Below are 16,773 nucleotides of genomic sequence, written 5' to 3'. Positions count from 1 at the left end.
CCCTGCACATTGACTTGGTAATGGTACCCCTTGTATATAGCCATGTTATGATTACTCATTGTGTGTCTATTATTACTTTTATTATTATTATGTGTTTTACTTTTCTATTATTTCTCAATTTTCTTTCCCTCTGCATTGTTGGGAAGGGCTGTAAGTAAGCATTTCACTGTTAGTCCACATCTGTCATTTACGAAGCATGTGACAAATAAAATGTGATTTGATAAATGTCAGTGCAAATGCTCATTTGACAAAGTGTCTCCTCAGAGTGGCACAGCGGTCTAAGGCACTGCATCTCAGTGCTAGAGGCGTCACTACAGACTCTGGTTTGATTCCAAGCTGTATCCCAACCGGCTGTGATTGGGAGTCGCATAGGGCGGTGCACAATTGGCCCAGCGTCGTCTGGGTTAGGGTTTGGCCGGGGTAGGTCGTCATTGTAAATAAGAATTTGATCGTAACTGACTTGCCTAGTTAAATAAAAAACATTCAGAGTTATTTATGGACCATAAAGTCACATTTTAGCTGTCTGCAAAAAACCCTGTCTTCCAGACTGATCAGTGTATCTGATCGGAGAGAATGAACATGTCTCATCAACACCAAGCAACACAGAATGCTAATCTACATGTTAAAACAATGAACAGTGCCCTACAATGCTCAGTGTAACAGTTGCCCTCCAAAACCTGCACAAATACACACATCAACCGCCAAAACAACTTTCCTCCCTACCACGTGTTCCCTCTTAGATTGAGTCAAAGTTGTGACAACAAAAACAACTCATCTCCCTTTCTGTCTCCTTCTCTCTGTTTACATTGTGGCTGAACCACCTGTCCTTTAAGCACACCGCTCCACAAAAATGACCTTATTTAGACGTGCTATCTCGTTGAACCCCCCACCCTATCCTCCTTTATCTCCCCCTGTGGATGGGGAGGTTAGCCACAGCATGCCTTTTGTTTTGCTAATTCCCTTCCATTGTAAGGTGGCCCTCACTTTCCTCCATGTACAGGTAGGCCATGAATAGCACAGACTGGGGTAGCGCTGCCTGATATTATTCCCCTGTACAAAAGATACACCTGTCAATAGCTGTGTCTCTGCTTGGTGCTGCCAGGACCTGGGCCTGTTCTCCTCTGTGGCAGCAGAGAGGGAACTGGCACTCACACTGAGACCACCGTGCGCTGAGCGGCTGGCAGACAGAGCGGAGCGTGCTACAGCTCTATTGTTTTGGCTAAATGATCGTGCTAAATGAGAACACTCTTTCTTGTCCTCTCTCACATTCACTCTCTTTCGCTCTCTCTCTCTCACTCTTTCAGCATATACCTGGCTCTCTTAAATAAAGGAAACATAGTCCCCTATAAAAACACCTCTGAAATAGAAAACTGTTGCCCATATTTAACATTAGCAATAAGGTTTTGAAAAATAATGCTGTCCTACCTTCTTTGGCAGCCAGGCGTGGAGACTGGTCCGTGTGAGATGGAGTGTTGTAGGATAATGATGAGCTACCTGCAACACGCCAGATGGGCACAACGTCAGAGCTGTATGATCTCAAAGTTTACAGTTATCTGTGCATACGGCAAGATTAATAAAATATACTGGCTAATAGGTTATATAGTATAGAAATTCAAGTCATGAATTTTAATGATTCATTATACACCGAGTGTACAAAACGTTTCCCTGACATAGATTGACCAGGTGAATCCATGTGAAAAGCTATGATCCCTTATTGATGTCACCTGTTAAATCCACTTCAATCAGTGTAGATGAGACAGGTTAAAGAAAGGTTTTAAGCCTTGAGACAATTGAGACATGGATTGTATATGTGCCATTCAGAGGGTGAATGGGCAAGACAAAAGATTTAAGTGCCTTCTGACAGGGTATGGCAGTAGGTGCCAGGCGCACCGGTTTGAGTGCATCAAGAACTGCAACACTGCAGGGCTTTTCACGCTCAATAATTTCCAATAAAGGTATATCAAGAATGGCCCACCACGCAAAGGATATCCAGCCAACTTTACACGACTATGGGAAGCATTGGAGTCAACTCAATAATAGGAAGGTGTTTCTAATGTTTGGTATACAGTGTACAATGATATTAGCTGTGAGTAGTAACACTGGCCAATACCCAGTAGGTGGCAGTAAGAAGATCCTTGATTAGTGTAAGTAGATCTCAATTTCCTTTAATTTGAGATGCCTCTTAAAAGTATACTTAAAAACTGCCCATGGTACATTGTAAACAATCAGTCGATTCTATCCAATAAAGAATCGTCCCAGCAATATTTTTATATGTAGTCCTTTAAACTCGGAATGCTGTGCTGAGTCAACAATTCCACCACAAACCTCCTGACTATTAAAGTCCAGAAACCAAGACTATTTATAATAGCATAATGGCTAGCTTTTCATTTTACCTTATGGAGCAGAACTGTGCTCTGCATTCCTCTGCTTACACAGGCACCCTGGGCGGCACCAAAATGCTCTCTTAACTTTAGCTGCCCCGACGCATAAATCAGAGTGGAGAAACAGACCAGAAATGCACTGGGAAAATACCAGTACTAGTACTACTATGGGGAGTGTAAAATTTAAGACAAAGACTACTACTATTGGGAGTTGCTGGTTAGAAAGGAACTCTAGGAGCTTTTCTGAATGGGCAGGAGACGGAGAGATGAATAACAGTATAGGCTACAGCTTGGGAATGCAGGATGCCTTTGCTCATTTTGGAGGGTGAGGGGAATGGCAATGCAGACCTGGGGTCTGTTTTTTGGCGGGTTGGCGGAGGGAGGCGGGGGGGGGGGGGGGGGGCTCTACACACATATTCTAACCCCCACCCCTCCCGCTCCACCCCAGCCCACGCCACCCCCAAGACTCTGGCCCTGGTTTGGACCTGGGGCTGGTGAACAGGGGAAGCATTGTGTGAGGCAGGGTCCCTGCACAGCAATCAAACGCAGCTCCCCATACAAAAATTATTCCACACTCTCAGTGTAAGCGCACGGGGCAGGCACGGCACCGACCCATCTCCAGGGTGAGAGAGAGAATAGTAAAAAGTAGTAGGGAGAGAGAGACGGGGTTAGGGTTAACTACTGCCCTACTGGGTTCCACATGGGGGCCACCCCAGACAGACAGAGCTGCTGAGAAAACAGATTCAAAAGAGAACACTGAGACCGCTATTATAAGGACGGGAGAGAGAGAGGGAGCGAGGGAGAGAGGGAGAAAGAGAAAATGGGGAGCGCCAACACTGACACTTTGGGCGAGGGAGGCTTGGCTAAACCGCCTATTTATTTGGACGTGCTCTTCCCCCTCGAAAACACATCCCAGTAATCTGACTGCGCAGTGGAATGACTGGCTGATGTTCAGCCTCCTCCAACCGAGCCACATCTGCCAAAGTCTGTACTTCTATTACATAATACCTCCAATAGCAGTGTTTTGTTTTCTTTCTTTTCTATAAATGATGAGTCTAAAATGCTTCCTGACCCTCCATCCTCCATCTTGACACACCATAATATTGACAGACATCCTTCTGAGATGGTTAGACGTCATTGACCTTTGCTGAGCCCTGGCCTGATGTTGATCCTACCAAGCTAAAATCTATACTACCCCCTCACACATGTATACCCTTTTCTCCATCAACAAACCCCTCTCAAGTCCCACACCCCCTCAAACATGTACATACCCTTCTCTCTATCAACAATCTGAAGGGCACCCACCCAGGCGGTGAGGCCACTGCCCCTTAAAGGAGGCCTAGGAGACCCCAGTAATTAGGCTACATTAGCCCAGTTCCCTGACCAACCCAAACCAACCAGAGGTGCTGTGTAATGGTACCTAACAGCTAACAACAGAGTTAGCCAGGCCTCTGAGCCCCTCCACTGCAGTGCTAATCTGCCAATAGAAATAACTAATGCAGGAGGAGCTCCATAAAAACCTAAAAAGAGAAGGGGAGAGAGAGAGCGAGAGAGAGAGAGAGAGAGAGAGAGAGAGAGAGAGAGAGAGAGATTGGGAGTAACTTGCTGCGAAGGAGAGAACTCCAGATCTCCTTTTCCTCTGCAGCCTTCAGCCCAGATGTTTATGGTCTGCATAAACTATTGAGGGCTTGAGAATGTCCCCACACTCGAGTGGGCTGCACCATCAGCAGCAGTAGGATCAGGAGCAGAGGCAGCCCGGGAGGCTGGGAGCCCAGACTTATCACTCTGTAAATCCTTCCAGCCACAGTCAGCCACACAGAGCAGACCAGACCAGAGCCGGGACAGCTGGGAAAGAAAGCAATGCAGCTATTCTCCTATGGCACTTAATCAGAGCCACTTCAGGCTATTTCCACGCACTTCAATAAAAACTCCCACTCTTTCATTCTCTCTTTTTCTCTCTCTCAACCTTTCTCCTGTCTCTGTGTCTGAGGATACAGTCTCTCCTTGTTGGAGGTTTCGCTGTGCTTGGTTCGTTCCAGCACATGTGGTATCAAACCGACCTACATGGGTGCAATAAAGCAAACAGTCAGCAGTCCCTCCCTGACAGACTAATTTGAACAAATTCTCAAATTGCGCCCTAAATTGAAAGCACATTGGAGAATGGGAGGCCATCGCATAGAAAATCTGGATAAGTGACCAACAATGGGGCCAAAATAATGCACAGGCAACCACCCTTATTACTGTTCGCAGCTGGAGACAGATATTCAGATATGTGCAGAATGCCTTGCTGGCATGAGCATTTATATGATATTCCTCCCTGTGTATGACTAAGACAAAACAGACAGGCGTGTGTTGTTACTTTTAGCGTATAGCCGCAGGGAGGGGAAATGTCCCTACCCTGCTCGGGCCTACAGTGAATAAGCTTAATGACACTGAAGAATGTTAATCAGAGTTTCAATAAACAGACCCCAAAGTAACACACATGATGTACACAGATGTGTATGAAATTATTCCAGCTCGTCGAGGACAGACCGTCGTCGGGTTGGGAGGAGAGTGGAGAGGCGGAGGACGGGAGAGGGTGAGGCATCAGACGGCCTGTAATCACTAAAAACTTCCAGGGCCTGCTTCTCCCTCTCCTTGTGTATGTGTGTCTGAGTCGGAACCGAGAGCTTAGCCCCGCTCCACCTCTCCTCGTGAGTGAAGCCAGAGGTCTGCGTTCTGGACGGGCTAGCTCCGTGTCTGTGATTATGTTTGTTTGTGCTGCAGGGGGAAGAGATCGGCTTCAGTTTCAAATCTGAGGCCCTGAGGTCAGGATAAACCCTGGAAACTCCCCACCCTCTTCCGACGTCGTGCCTTTACTCACACAGTTCCTCCCACCTCAACGCGAGCTCACCGCCCCGCGTCAATATACGCCCTAATGCTGCTCATTTCTCAAAAGGCCTGCCACTGGTCAGCCAGGCACGGGATGAAGAGAGAGCATTTGTCTCCTGGCTTGGGAAGGAGTCCAAAGCAATTTCAATACCCGAGCGGAGGATTCCGAAGCATCTCTTCTGTTTCCAAAACACACAACAACTAAATCAAAAGAATGGTGGCGGGGGTAGAGCCGCAGTGCAGGACGCCTAAGCCAGGCTAAGTCCCGCGGCAACCATTCCTAATGAAAACTGCTCTGCGGAGAGTAAGAGGGCCCAGCGGCGGTCAGTCAGACACACAGAGCCTCCAGTCCATGCTGCATTGTAACACAATGGGGCTGTTATACTCACAGCAGCCATCCCTATTCCCTGGGCCCAGTCGCCACGCACAGCACAGAGAAAACTGTTGACACCCACAGAATAAAGTTCCCATTACATCACAGCAAGACCCATCACGATTTTTAAGAGAAACTTTAAAATTAGTCAACCATTATGGCTCCACCCTGCTCCATGTCATGACATTTTGCAGCTGCTATTCTTGCTGTACAGCACAGTGCAAACAGCAGAGAATAACTGTCATACATAGAGGGTGGGATATCCATGGAAATATTTACTGGTTTACTGAAATAACTGATGTTATGGATGGCCTCCAATATTATGGCTTAGTATGTTTTGTGATGGCCATCCACCAACTCCATTAAATGCAGTTGATGTCTATAGAACCTGAACTCTACAGCACAGAACGGTACACAGTCCAGATAATCTGTACGAGATGCCAGATGCTGCCTGTCCTCCTGGTATCTTGCTTATAGATTGCATTTGCTTATTGGTGCAGCGAAACCTTGTTTCTTTATAGTCGTGTCTCGCTGCCAAAACATGCTAGGCCGTAATGTACAAAAGGCCTTCCAATTAATCAGCAAAGCAGCTTCCATTGTATATTACAGATAAACTTCCTGTGTTCTGCTGAACACATAGGCCTCACTCGCTCGTGTGATTCCTGAGGCAATGCACCTGGGCTTCATCTTACTGTGGCGTATGTGGAATAAGGCAATCCTAAGTGGAGGGAGAGCGGGTTACAGTCCAGAGATGATGGTTATCTACAGGGGAAAAAACTCTTAAGTCCTCATGGCTGCAATAGCTGTATGTGCCAAGGCCCGCAGGGTGGCCATTTTGGAGAAATGGGGTCCAGTTTTCCAGTAAGGCTGTATCATTGTCTGGCGACTGTAACATGATGACTATGGTGACAAAACACAGTGAGTCATTAAATTCCCCTTGGTTCGGCATACTCTGTTCACATCCAAAAGCAGGGGCGATGCGCTGAGAAACAGAGACTGAAATGTCTGTGCTATTTAAGCCTCCTCTACTCTTTATGAAAAACCAATCCAGGCAAAAGACCAATGTAAAACATTCAAAACGGGTAAACCATGTTTTCTGGCATTCTCACATGGCCGGGTGAACGAGATTGGACGTATGTCAATGTCAGAATGCAGTACAAACTGGCAAATGGAAGAGACAGAGAACTTCTGTTCTGTCATTGTTTGTTACCACACTGAGAATAAATATCATTGAGAAACTAGAGTCCTACACCTCCATGATTGATCACTGACATATACTGAAAAAATATATGAACGCAACATGCAACAATTTCGAAGATTTTACTAAGTTACAGTTCCTATAAGGAAATCAGTCAATGTAACCTATGGATTTCACATGACTGGGAATACAGATATGCATATGTAAATACTGTAAATACCTTAAAAAAAGGTAGGGGCGTGGATCAGAAAACCAGTCAGTATCTCGTGTGACCACCATTTGCCTCATGCAGCGCGACACATCTCCTTCGAATAGAGTTGATCAGGCTGTTGATTGTGGCCTGTGGAATGTTATCCCACTCCTCTTCAATGGCTGTGCGAAGTTGCTGGATATTGGCGGGAAATGGAACATGCTGTCGTACACGTCAATCCAGAACATCCAAAACATGCTCAATGGGTGACATGTCTGGTGTGTATGCAGGCCATGGAAGAACTGGGACATTTTAAGCTTTCAGGAATTACATACAGGGGGCCGTGCAAATTGCCATTGATAAAAAACAATTGTGTTCATTGGCCTTCCCTGTGGCTCAGTAGGTAGAGCATGGTGTTTGCAACGCCAGCATGGTGTGTGCAACGCCAGGGTTGTGGGTTCGATTCCCACGGGGGCCAGTACAAAAAAATATATATATATATGAAATGTATGTATTCACTACTGTAAGTCGCTCTGGATAAGAGCGTCTGCTAAATGACTAAAATGTAGCTTATGCCTGCCCATACCCCCAACGCAACCATGGGGCACTCTGTTCATATATATACATATAACCTTTATTTAACTAGGCAAGTCAGTTAAGAACAAATTATTTTTTTAATAATCAGCCTACCCCAGCCAAACCCCCCCCAATCACGGCCAGTTGTGATACAGCCCGGGATCGAACCAGGGTCTGTAGTGACGCCTCTAGCACTGAGATGCAGTGCCTTAGACCGCTGAGCCACTCGGGAGAAGACGTTGTTCATTACGTTGACATCAGCAAAACGCTCGCCCACACGACGTCTGCGAATGTGAGGGCGATTGGACATACTGCTAAATTCTCTAAAACGAGACAGCTTATGGTAGAGAAATGAACATTCAATTCTCTGGCAACAGCTCTGATGGACATTTCTGCAGTCAGCATGCCAATTGCACGTTCCCTCAAAACTTGTGACATCTCTAGCATCGTGTTGTGTGACAATACTGCACATTTTAGAGTGACCTGTTATTGTCCCCAGCAAAAGGTGCACCTGTGTAATGACCATGCTGTTTAATCAACTTCTTGATATGCCACACCTGTCAGGTGGATGGATTATCTTGGCAAAGGAAAAATGCTCGCTAACAGGGATGTTAGCAAATTTGTGCACAACATTTTTGAGAAATAAGTTTTTTGTGCTTATGGAACATTTCTCTGATCTTTTATTTCAGCTCCTGAAACATGGGACCAACACTCCACATGATGTGTTTATATTTTTGTTCAGTATAGATAAATTGAAATGGCTGCCAGAACTTACTTTCCCTGAGGTAATTGAGATGAGAGAGTAGGACTTCAGCGTTGTACATGGTGGTCAATCGGAGGAAGTCGTCCTTGCTCATCTTACACAGCTCCTTGCCATCTGTGTTCTGGAACATGGCCGTGTCCATCTCCAGCAGGCCGTACTCCTTGATGGCCCACTCTAGCCACTGGCGGACATGATCCTGAGACCACAGCGACGGATCTGGAGAAATACAAGAAGACAGAGGTAGTGTACACAGCACGGGACGATCCACTCTTTTCACATTGATTGAGAATGAATTTCAAGTTTCGGTCTCATAATTATTTTCAAATTATGGCTAATGTATCCATTCGTTATTTTCACTTGTTTATTTATCTAGCTATTCATTCATCCATCTTTCAATGAATGTATCTGACCCATCCTTTCCCAGATTGTGTAGCCTATGTAATACTTTGATGGAGTGAAATCATACACCTGCATCTATTCTACAGTATATCTGATGTACCATCAATCTCTTCCAAGACTGACAGAGAGTGTTTCCCAAAGCATTTATCCCTCATAAATAATACTCTGTAATATGTGAATCAATTAGCCAATGTAAAGAGCTCTTTGACTGAACAGACCTCTGTTGCCTGTACGTGTTTAGTCATACTCCCATGAGTAAACTAAAACATGACTAACAAAAGCATCAAAGAGCCTTCACCCGTGACCCAGCTAAATACATCCGGGGCTAACAAAAACATTTCTACAACATCAGAAAATGTATGCCAATTAATAGCATGTTTATAGGCCCTCTATTTGACTAGGAAGAAAAATGACAAATAAATAAACCTTTCTCACAGCCTGGAATGTGGAGTCATAGTACTAATAGGTCTAGGTATTGAGCAATTAATAACATCGGAAATTAAGAAAAAACAATATGTGATTTTCATTCATTATAAAGAAATACCATGTGGTTTATATTATAGAGGTCATTGTTACCTGCGGGGACGATGACTCTCCTCTCATTGGTGGTCATGTTGGGGGGCGGAGCGTTCTTCTCGTCCATGTAGCTTCCGTAACTCATCTGAGATGTGTCATTGCCCACCACCAGCTTATTGCATTTACCCCCCACACTGCAGTCCACTGGGGACTCCCTGCTGCACAGACACACAGTGTCAGTGTCAGAGAGAGACAAGACATGTTTATATTGGCTCTAAGCATGTATTAAAGTGAGATGAAAATCGTTTGCAATATAGACCAACCACAGGGCCAATGGAGCAGAGCTTGAGATAGCCCAATGAAATATAAGTGTCAGGTGAGTGAGTGAATGGTAGATGAACAGCTCACTTTCTGCAGAAGGTGGACAAAAATCATATTTAACTGTGCACAAGCAACTGTTATGAACAACTATCCTTTTGAATATAGACTAATCTAGGGAACATCAACTCAAATCAGCAGAGACGAAGACATAAGAGCTGGAGTCTAGTGAGATGGATTGTGCATACTGACAAACGTACCTGGATCCATTGATGTGGTCATACTCTCTCTTGACGTTCACTCGGACTGGCTGGTTAATCCACTCTTGCTGAGGGGGTAATGGGTTGATTTTGTGGGGCTGGACGTAGTCCTGTGTGCCAGATGCAGTCATGTCTGTCTTGGGTAGAGGGGCAGCAGCAGTGTAAGGAGGCTCAAACAAGGACTGGTCTTCACTCACCACTGACAGTGCCTCCTGCAGGCCAGAGGAGGAACAGATTATAGAGGGGGCACCTCTAGAACAACAGAGAGAACCTGTGATCTCACAACTTCAATCTCTCACTTGTTGTAGATACATTTTGTTTACAGTAATTATGTGCAGTTATGTGTCATATCGCAATCTGGCATCCTAAGTGGTTTGTGTATATAGTGATTGGGCCTATGTAGCAACTACAGCTTCCTGTTGATGTTACCATGACTTCAAACATGACTAAAATCCTGATGACTACTACGCACAACAAGATCTAGTCTGCGTTTTCCTTCCACAGAGAAGGAACAGCAGCTGAAGAATCAACAGGAACAGCAAGGGGGTCAGTTCTACATTGACCCCAGTGCAGTGGCTCCACTGGAACTCTCCTCTGTCTGTGTCCACGTGTTCTGTCTCATGTCTGGTAACTGATGCATGGAATACATATCAGATCTATCATTTCCAGAGATGTATATGGGCTAATGGGAATACAATACTTGCTATTCCAATGATCTGACATACAACAACCTATACACAGAGCCAAAGAGATGTACAGTATTTATGAGATATACAGGTATGTATAGACTGTGGCAGCCTTTTAGCTAAATCAGTTTTAAAACCTCTGTTTACGATGAATGAATGAGCTGGTGAGGCCTGCCTTGCCTCAGCTCTGTCAATGACACATTTTAGTGAAACAAAGCAGCAGCAACAGAGACAAACGGATCTAGAGTCATTACAGTTAAGCTGTTTCAAGGATTAGGCTCATGTCTGACCACATCTGATCTGGTAGCATCTGATGTCACCGATTAGACAGATATCTGTAATCCTGAGGGATTACAGATATTTTCAAAGATAACATCCTATATCAAGACAAAGATGTGCCATTAGCACAGTTCTTCCCCCGTCGAAGAACAAAGTTCTGTATGTACGCATCAAAACATGTCTGACTGTTCACGAAATAGCAAACATGGATCAAAAAGGCTACAAGGGCTAGATTTCAAAAATCTAATCAAATTGTATTTGTTGAACACAACAGGTGAAACCTTACAGTGAAATGCTCACTTACAAGCCCTTAACCAGAGCCAATGAGTCCTAACAAGTGAAAAAGTGAAGCAGAGTTTTCCCTGTGGACTGGAGTTGCAGTGATACATGCAGTGGCCAGTCTGCTGTTTACAGCCCGTGTACTCATCTCCTGAGATGTCTAATCTTGGGATGGGGATTTCTATCTTCACTGCTAATCAGAATAATACAGCATATTCACATACAGTACAGTGCATTCCAGCAAACTAATGCTTCAATGTACAAATTCACTAACACTGACTGTATGTGTCTGTGATGTGCCAACGGTTCCAAACTGACCAAGGTGACATCTTTTGAGGCCATTCATTGGGAGGGCTGGATGGATGATACTTTGTGGCAGCATCTGATAATGCCCTCAGAGTTGGACAGACGTGCCAGTGATTTCATCAGTCAAACAATCATAGCTGCACACTAGCAGTCTGGCAGACATATGCCCTATCAGAATACTCTACACAGAAGCTAGCCTGGTCTGTGGATGATATGTTGAGAGCAGTGAGGGAATGTCTCAATGTCTCCTGATAAGGGCAGCTCTGCTGTTATGGCTGTTGCACGTTACATTTACACTGACATATCAGCATGTGCCTATCAAGATTACAGGTTTTAAAAATAATGTGAGTGTATGCACTTCCAAACAGGCAATCTAACACACCAGTCTGAGTCTATTTGAAATGTTGATTCTGTATCAATGTGGAACACACACACTGCCAATGGTAAGGGTGCAACAGAGATAAAGTTCATTTATCTACACTCATTGATCTACATTCTTCTCTTCTGAGCATCTTGTGCTAACATCCCTTCCCGCGTAGGCTATTCAAGTAGCCTACAAAATAACATTCACTGGGAACAAAAAGCAAGGCACTCCAAGTTTTGCTTTCGCTAAATGATTTACAGTACTTATCAATAATTATATGGTACCATATGATGCCATTATCAACTCAACATAGGTTAATGTTGTTCACAACCCTCATTCATAAACTAACAGGTCTTTCTAAACTCTTCTTGGGAAACTGTGACAGTGGAAGTTGCCACGTGCCCGGGCCACTACAGATTCCTTACAGCCAAACGGCCTGGCTCACAAATGCCTCACGATGCGTGCCAGTACCAAGTGCCAGTACCCAGTACACCACTTCCATCCAGACTGCACACGTCTATTGTGTCCTCCACACACACCCATCAGCATGCGATTCAGGAGGCATTCCAGCCCTTTGTTTGAGGAGGAAAGGGAAACCTGTCAGGAAACCAGATTGTGCAGAACAGGAAGCTCTCATGGCTCGATAACCCCCCCCCCCCCCCCTCCCCTCCTTTGATGAGTAAAGTCTGAATACAGTTTGTAGTCAATCAAATATACACACGGATACATGCACAGTCCTGATACATTCATAATAATATAGTCATTATTGTTGTTAAATTATTGTTATATAGTCATCATCACAATTTAGCAGAATATTAACAATCATTTCACAAGGCCTAAATATTTCTATTGTGCATGTTTGTGTATTAAACAATCACAAACCAGTCGGGTGAGAATGATTTAATATAAATTCAACTTTTCTGTGCAGTCAACGCTTATACTGTTCCAAAACTTACACCATACCCAGCCGCCACTTCAACCACACAAACCCGCTTCTTTCAACATCAAAAGAAAACACATTGGCAGAACAATACGTTTCCATGGGTATTATAAAAGTCCAGTTAATTAGAAATAAGAGCAGACTAATTTTATTTGACTATCGGCTATGTCTACTCAAAGTCAAGACACAATACCGTGGTGCGAAATGCAGTGACCTAACCATCAAACATCTGCATCTGGAATTTCAATACATGGAGGACCGCGCTTGAATATCCGTCCCTCAAGACTAAGATATGCGCGCTCCCTATTATGAATGACCTTTTGTGTTCAATTTAAGTATAACTACCCAGGTAAGACTGTGAGTCTTTTGTTATTCATGAATTACAAGAAGGGGATGCGCAGTTTTCGCTTCTAAATCACTCCGTGATATTTCCAAATGACATTTTGGCTATTGATAAGGCTACTAAAAATGGCAAGTGTTCAACACTCGTTTTACAACCGAAAATATGCGTTAAAAAGCTATGGTTTTACTCATGGATTCTACTTCCTTGTACAGCCTGAATAATAAACGCCACCAAAACACCATCAGTAACGTTTTGAACCATGAACTGTGAGAGGATCCCCGGGCACCGTGCCACCACAATTGCGCAGCCACATCTTTGACACACCAATACCTTACAAAGAAACGCACGTTCATATAACCACACAGCCATATATCGCCTACATTTTGCTTAATCCCTAGCCAACACTATTTCAACTGGAGACAAATAATTGTTCTCCATTTTGTTATATAATTCATACTTTTCACTGAATAAAATTAGCACTTTGTTTAGTTGCAGATGTGCATCTACGCGCTCGTTCCAACATTGAAAGCATATATCGAGTCTAAACGTTTCTTATCCAACCAAAGCTTATTTTCCCTTTCAAAGTTTCCTAAAGGAAAAGGAAACTTCGGGATAAAGAGGAAAAAGAAGGACATCTGGTTACCGCTTTCGGAGCAAAATAAAAATCCGTTCATTGCCCAACATTGTAGGCTACTGCTCAGAAACATAGCAACTCATGCTAAAAGGAGGCGCAACTCCGAAAAGCAAAGCTCTCACAAATTCGTACACACAGTCCTCCACCCTTACCTTAATAGTTCCGTCCATTTTGCGCAATTTTCAGCGAACCCCAACAATATTCCAAACATGACACGCTCCTGAATTAATTCCAGCCCCCGATATGTCGCAGAGAGAAAGAGACAGTTAACCGGGAGTTTTTTTCTCTACATTTGGGAAGTGAAGTCACCGCTTTTGAGAAGGAAGCTATGTGTGTCACTGCAAGCCCTGCCTTCATTGCAGCTCCAAAAAGCAGGATACTTGTCCCAAAGAGATAAGCAGGGAAAACAATTGCGTGTTCCCCCCGCTGTTAATGTTTTTACTCTGAAATATTTACAGAATGGTTGCCAGCGTTATGCATATGTTGTTGTAGGCTACATTTGTGTCATTTTTTTATCCAAACGTCACAGACACTGGCGAACGAGTTTGTTTCATCAATTCCATCAATATACATGTATTATGTTAAATTCATTTGCCAATGAAAAAGCAATAATTTAAACTGGTATAGAATGTTATGTGATTTCATATTGTTTTAAAATCTCCTTATTGCTTTTAATGCAATGCGTCCATTTTTTTTCTTCACAATTTTGATTTTACTTTAGCCTATTTCATCCCCTACTCTTTTAACATCTTATATTCGCGTTTCCACTGCAAGATGGAGATATAAAATAGTTGCACTTTCAAAGCAGACAGATGTTTTCCTCGAGAGTGCTGATTAAATTAACTGTAAATCAAACCAAGAGGAATACGAACTTGAACTACCTGTGGCAAGGGTTGATGCTCTTTGTTATAGCCTTCCAAGCCTCAGTGACGTTTTCCTGAAACACCATTAATAAAATCCAAGCACGCAGCGCCCCAGATCAAGGTCTGCTCTACACGTGTGCGTCTGCAATCCAACACAGTAGGGAATTATGATGGATTGTAGGCCTATATTTCCAAATATTGCAAAGGGGAACCCCCTCTCTTAATATTAATATGTTTGGAGTTTAGTTCATGAATAAATGTGTTATTAATTAATGTAATGATGAAGTATACCTACTCCCGTGAGATGTTATTACATTGCTATTACATGTTATTACATTATTATAGGCTTCTATTATTATTATTACAATTGTATTATTAGGCCTAGGCTATAGTTGAACTACTTTCTTCCTTAGGCTACTGGAGCCATGGACAAACATCTCCTGTCCCCACCCCCAAACATTTTTCCTCTACCTTTGGAAATTGCCCTCATCAATTCAGACACAATTTCAGCGCAGATGCTAGACATGGAGCCAGCTCTGAACGTGACCAGACCAATAGGGCTCTGCCTGAGGGAGCGGCAAGGCCACAGAGCGGCCAAACCGATCCTGCGCCGCTGCGACTGACAGACGGCCGGCCTGTCTGCTCTCGACTCGGGGGTCTGTTGCGGGAGAGGCCCCCTCGAGACCACCACATCTGGATCCTGCTTGGGGTCAAGGCTTCTCCTGCCTGAGGCCAGTTTAGCTTCGTGTAATTAAGGGAGACACCTTGTTTAACTATTTAGTGGCCGTAACTTTTTCTAATTCAACATTCCACTGTTTTGGTTATGTATTGGATTTCGTTCATTTTCGTTCAAAATAAAAGTAGGGCGAATGATGTCATGGTATAATATTCATTATAGATTCCATCCATTTAAGACCCGTTTGCAATAGCAGAGGGCATTGGTGTGGCTTAACTTCTAGAAAAGAATAGATGTTTATTATTTTAAATAGCCTATTGACTAGTATGCCTAATAGTGAACGACTGTCATTTTATGGGCCATATAAGTAGGCCTATTTCAAATATTCATAATAACCCGTAGAACGCTAACACAATCTTGTGTGATTTGTTGACACCTGAGGTTACTTGAGGAATAATGTGACCAAACTCTGAAATCACCAGGCAATATTGATTGAGTTGGCCATAGAAGCACAGTAACCGAGGCAAATCACTAAAAAAACTAAAGACTAAGTAAGAGCTAGTCTATCGCTTATCAAATTACTCACGCCATTACGCACGAAACATGCAGGTTTATGCAAAGAGAGAAAAGCTATCCCGGGATCCGCCAAGGCCATAATGAATACAGTGGTAACAAGCATTTTCGGAGGCCAATAAACAGATGCAAGTTGGTTTATACAGCGAACCACAGAACATCTGGCTTGACGCTGAAACTTGACAGCCAGACATTTCTTACCACGAGCTGTGGGAAGCCATAACTCCTCCATTGGACAATACAAGAAGTGGGTGGATACCACTTAGGTTAGTTTCAGTTTTTAAGTTGTTGCCCTTTTGCTCATCGTGAATTTACAGCACTTAACAACTTCACTTGCTTACAAGTGCGCAAGAATAGCCCATATGGGCCTAAACATATCCATAATGTAACCAAATGATCTAATGGTAAATTATAACGGCGATGATTATGCCAGTATTATTAAAGGTTTCGTCATAATTATTAGTCAAGATTATTAGCCTACTGAAAGAGGCCTATGTTTATATTATTCGTGAACAAATATTAATTAGTAAAAGACCAAACAAACTAACCTTAGGCCTACTAAAACCCACTTCTATAAATGTGTTTATGTGACAAACCTTTTTGGCCTATTATTTTAACCACTAGGCCTACATAGCCATAGATATGGATCGGCCATTTAAGAATGTTCATTAGACTTCAGAGTTCTGGTAAGCCCCTTCCCTCTCTCGGCAAAAAGAAAAAACAAGTAAAAATACTCAGGGCAAAAAGCGGAGACTGCAGCATACAAGACCTAACTGTCTGGTCCCTTGCTCGGGGCCATAATTAATTTGAGATTTATTTTTATTGGAGAGCTTCAGTCTCGCCTGGCCTTAACCAAACAAAACAAATGCTAGGCCATGGATTCGCTTGAATGAAGCAGCATATTTATTTAAAATTTGCCTTGAGGCGTGCCTGGTTCACATTCTAACCAATATCTTGCCCCAAAATGCAAAATAATTAAATGAAG

The 16,773-nt window shown here is 43.5% G+C and overlaps 1 protein-coding gene across 10 annotated transcripts in view; it reads right to left on the bottom strand.

Annotated features, from left to right (window-relative positions):
* The window catches only part of LOC106612965 (Friend leukemia integration 1 transcription factor), a 35,950-nt gene that overhangs the window by 14,529 nt on the left and 4,648 nt on the right, over positions 1 to 16,773 (bottom strand). For 5 of the 10 annotated variants that reach the window (XM_082956366.1, XM_014214700.3, XM_014214698.3 and 2 more), the window contains exons 3-6: positions 9,846 to 10,057; positions 9,328 to 9,485; positions 8,365 to 8,568; positions 1,426 to 1,494 (exon numbers count right to left, since the gene is read on the bottom strand). In XM_082956366.1, coding sequence (XP_082812492.1) covers positions 1,426 to 1,494; positions 8,365 to 8,568; positions 9,328 to 9,485; positions 9,846 to 10,057 — 643 coding nt within the window. Of the gene's footprint in view, positions 1 to 1,425; positions 1,495 to 8,364; positions 8,569 to 9,327; positions 9,486 to 9,845; positions 10,058 to 13,828; positions 14,057 to 16,773 lie in introns of those variants that run through there. The other 5 variants (XM_014214701.3, XM_014214699.3, XM_014214703.3 and 2 more) reach the window with 4 other exon arrangements.

The sequence above is a fragment of the Salmo salar genome, chromosome 09 (genome assembly GCF_965601325.2).
Source record: "Salmo salar chromosome 09, fSalSal1, whole genome shotgun sequence".
NCBI lineage: Eukaryota > Metazoa > Chordata > Actinopteri > Salmoniformes > Salmonidae > Salmo > Salmo salar.
This window is presented reverse-complemented; position numbering and strand designations above follow the sequence as displayed.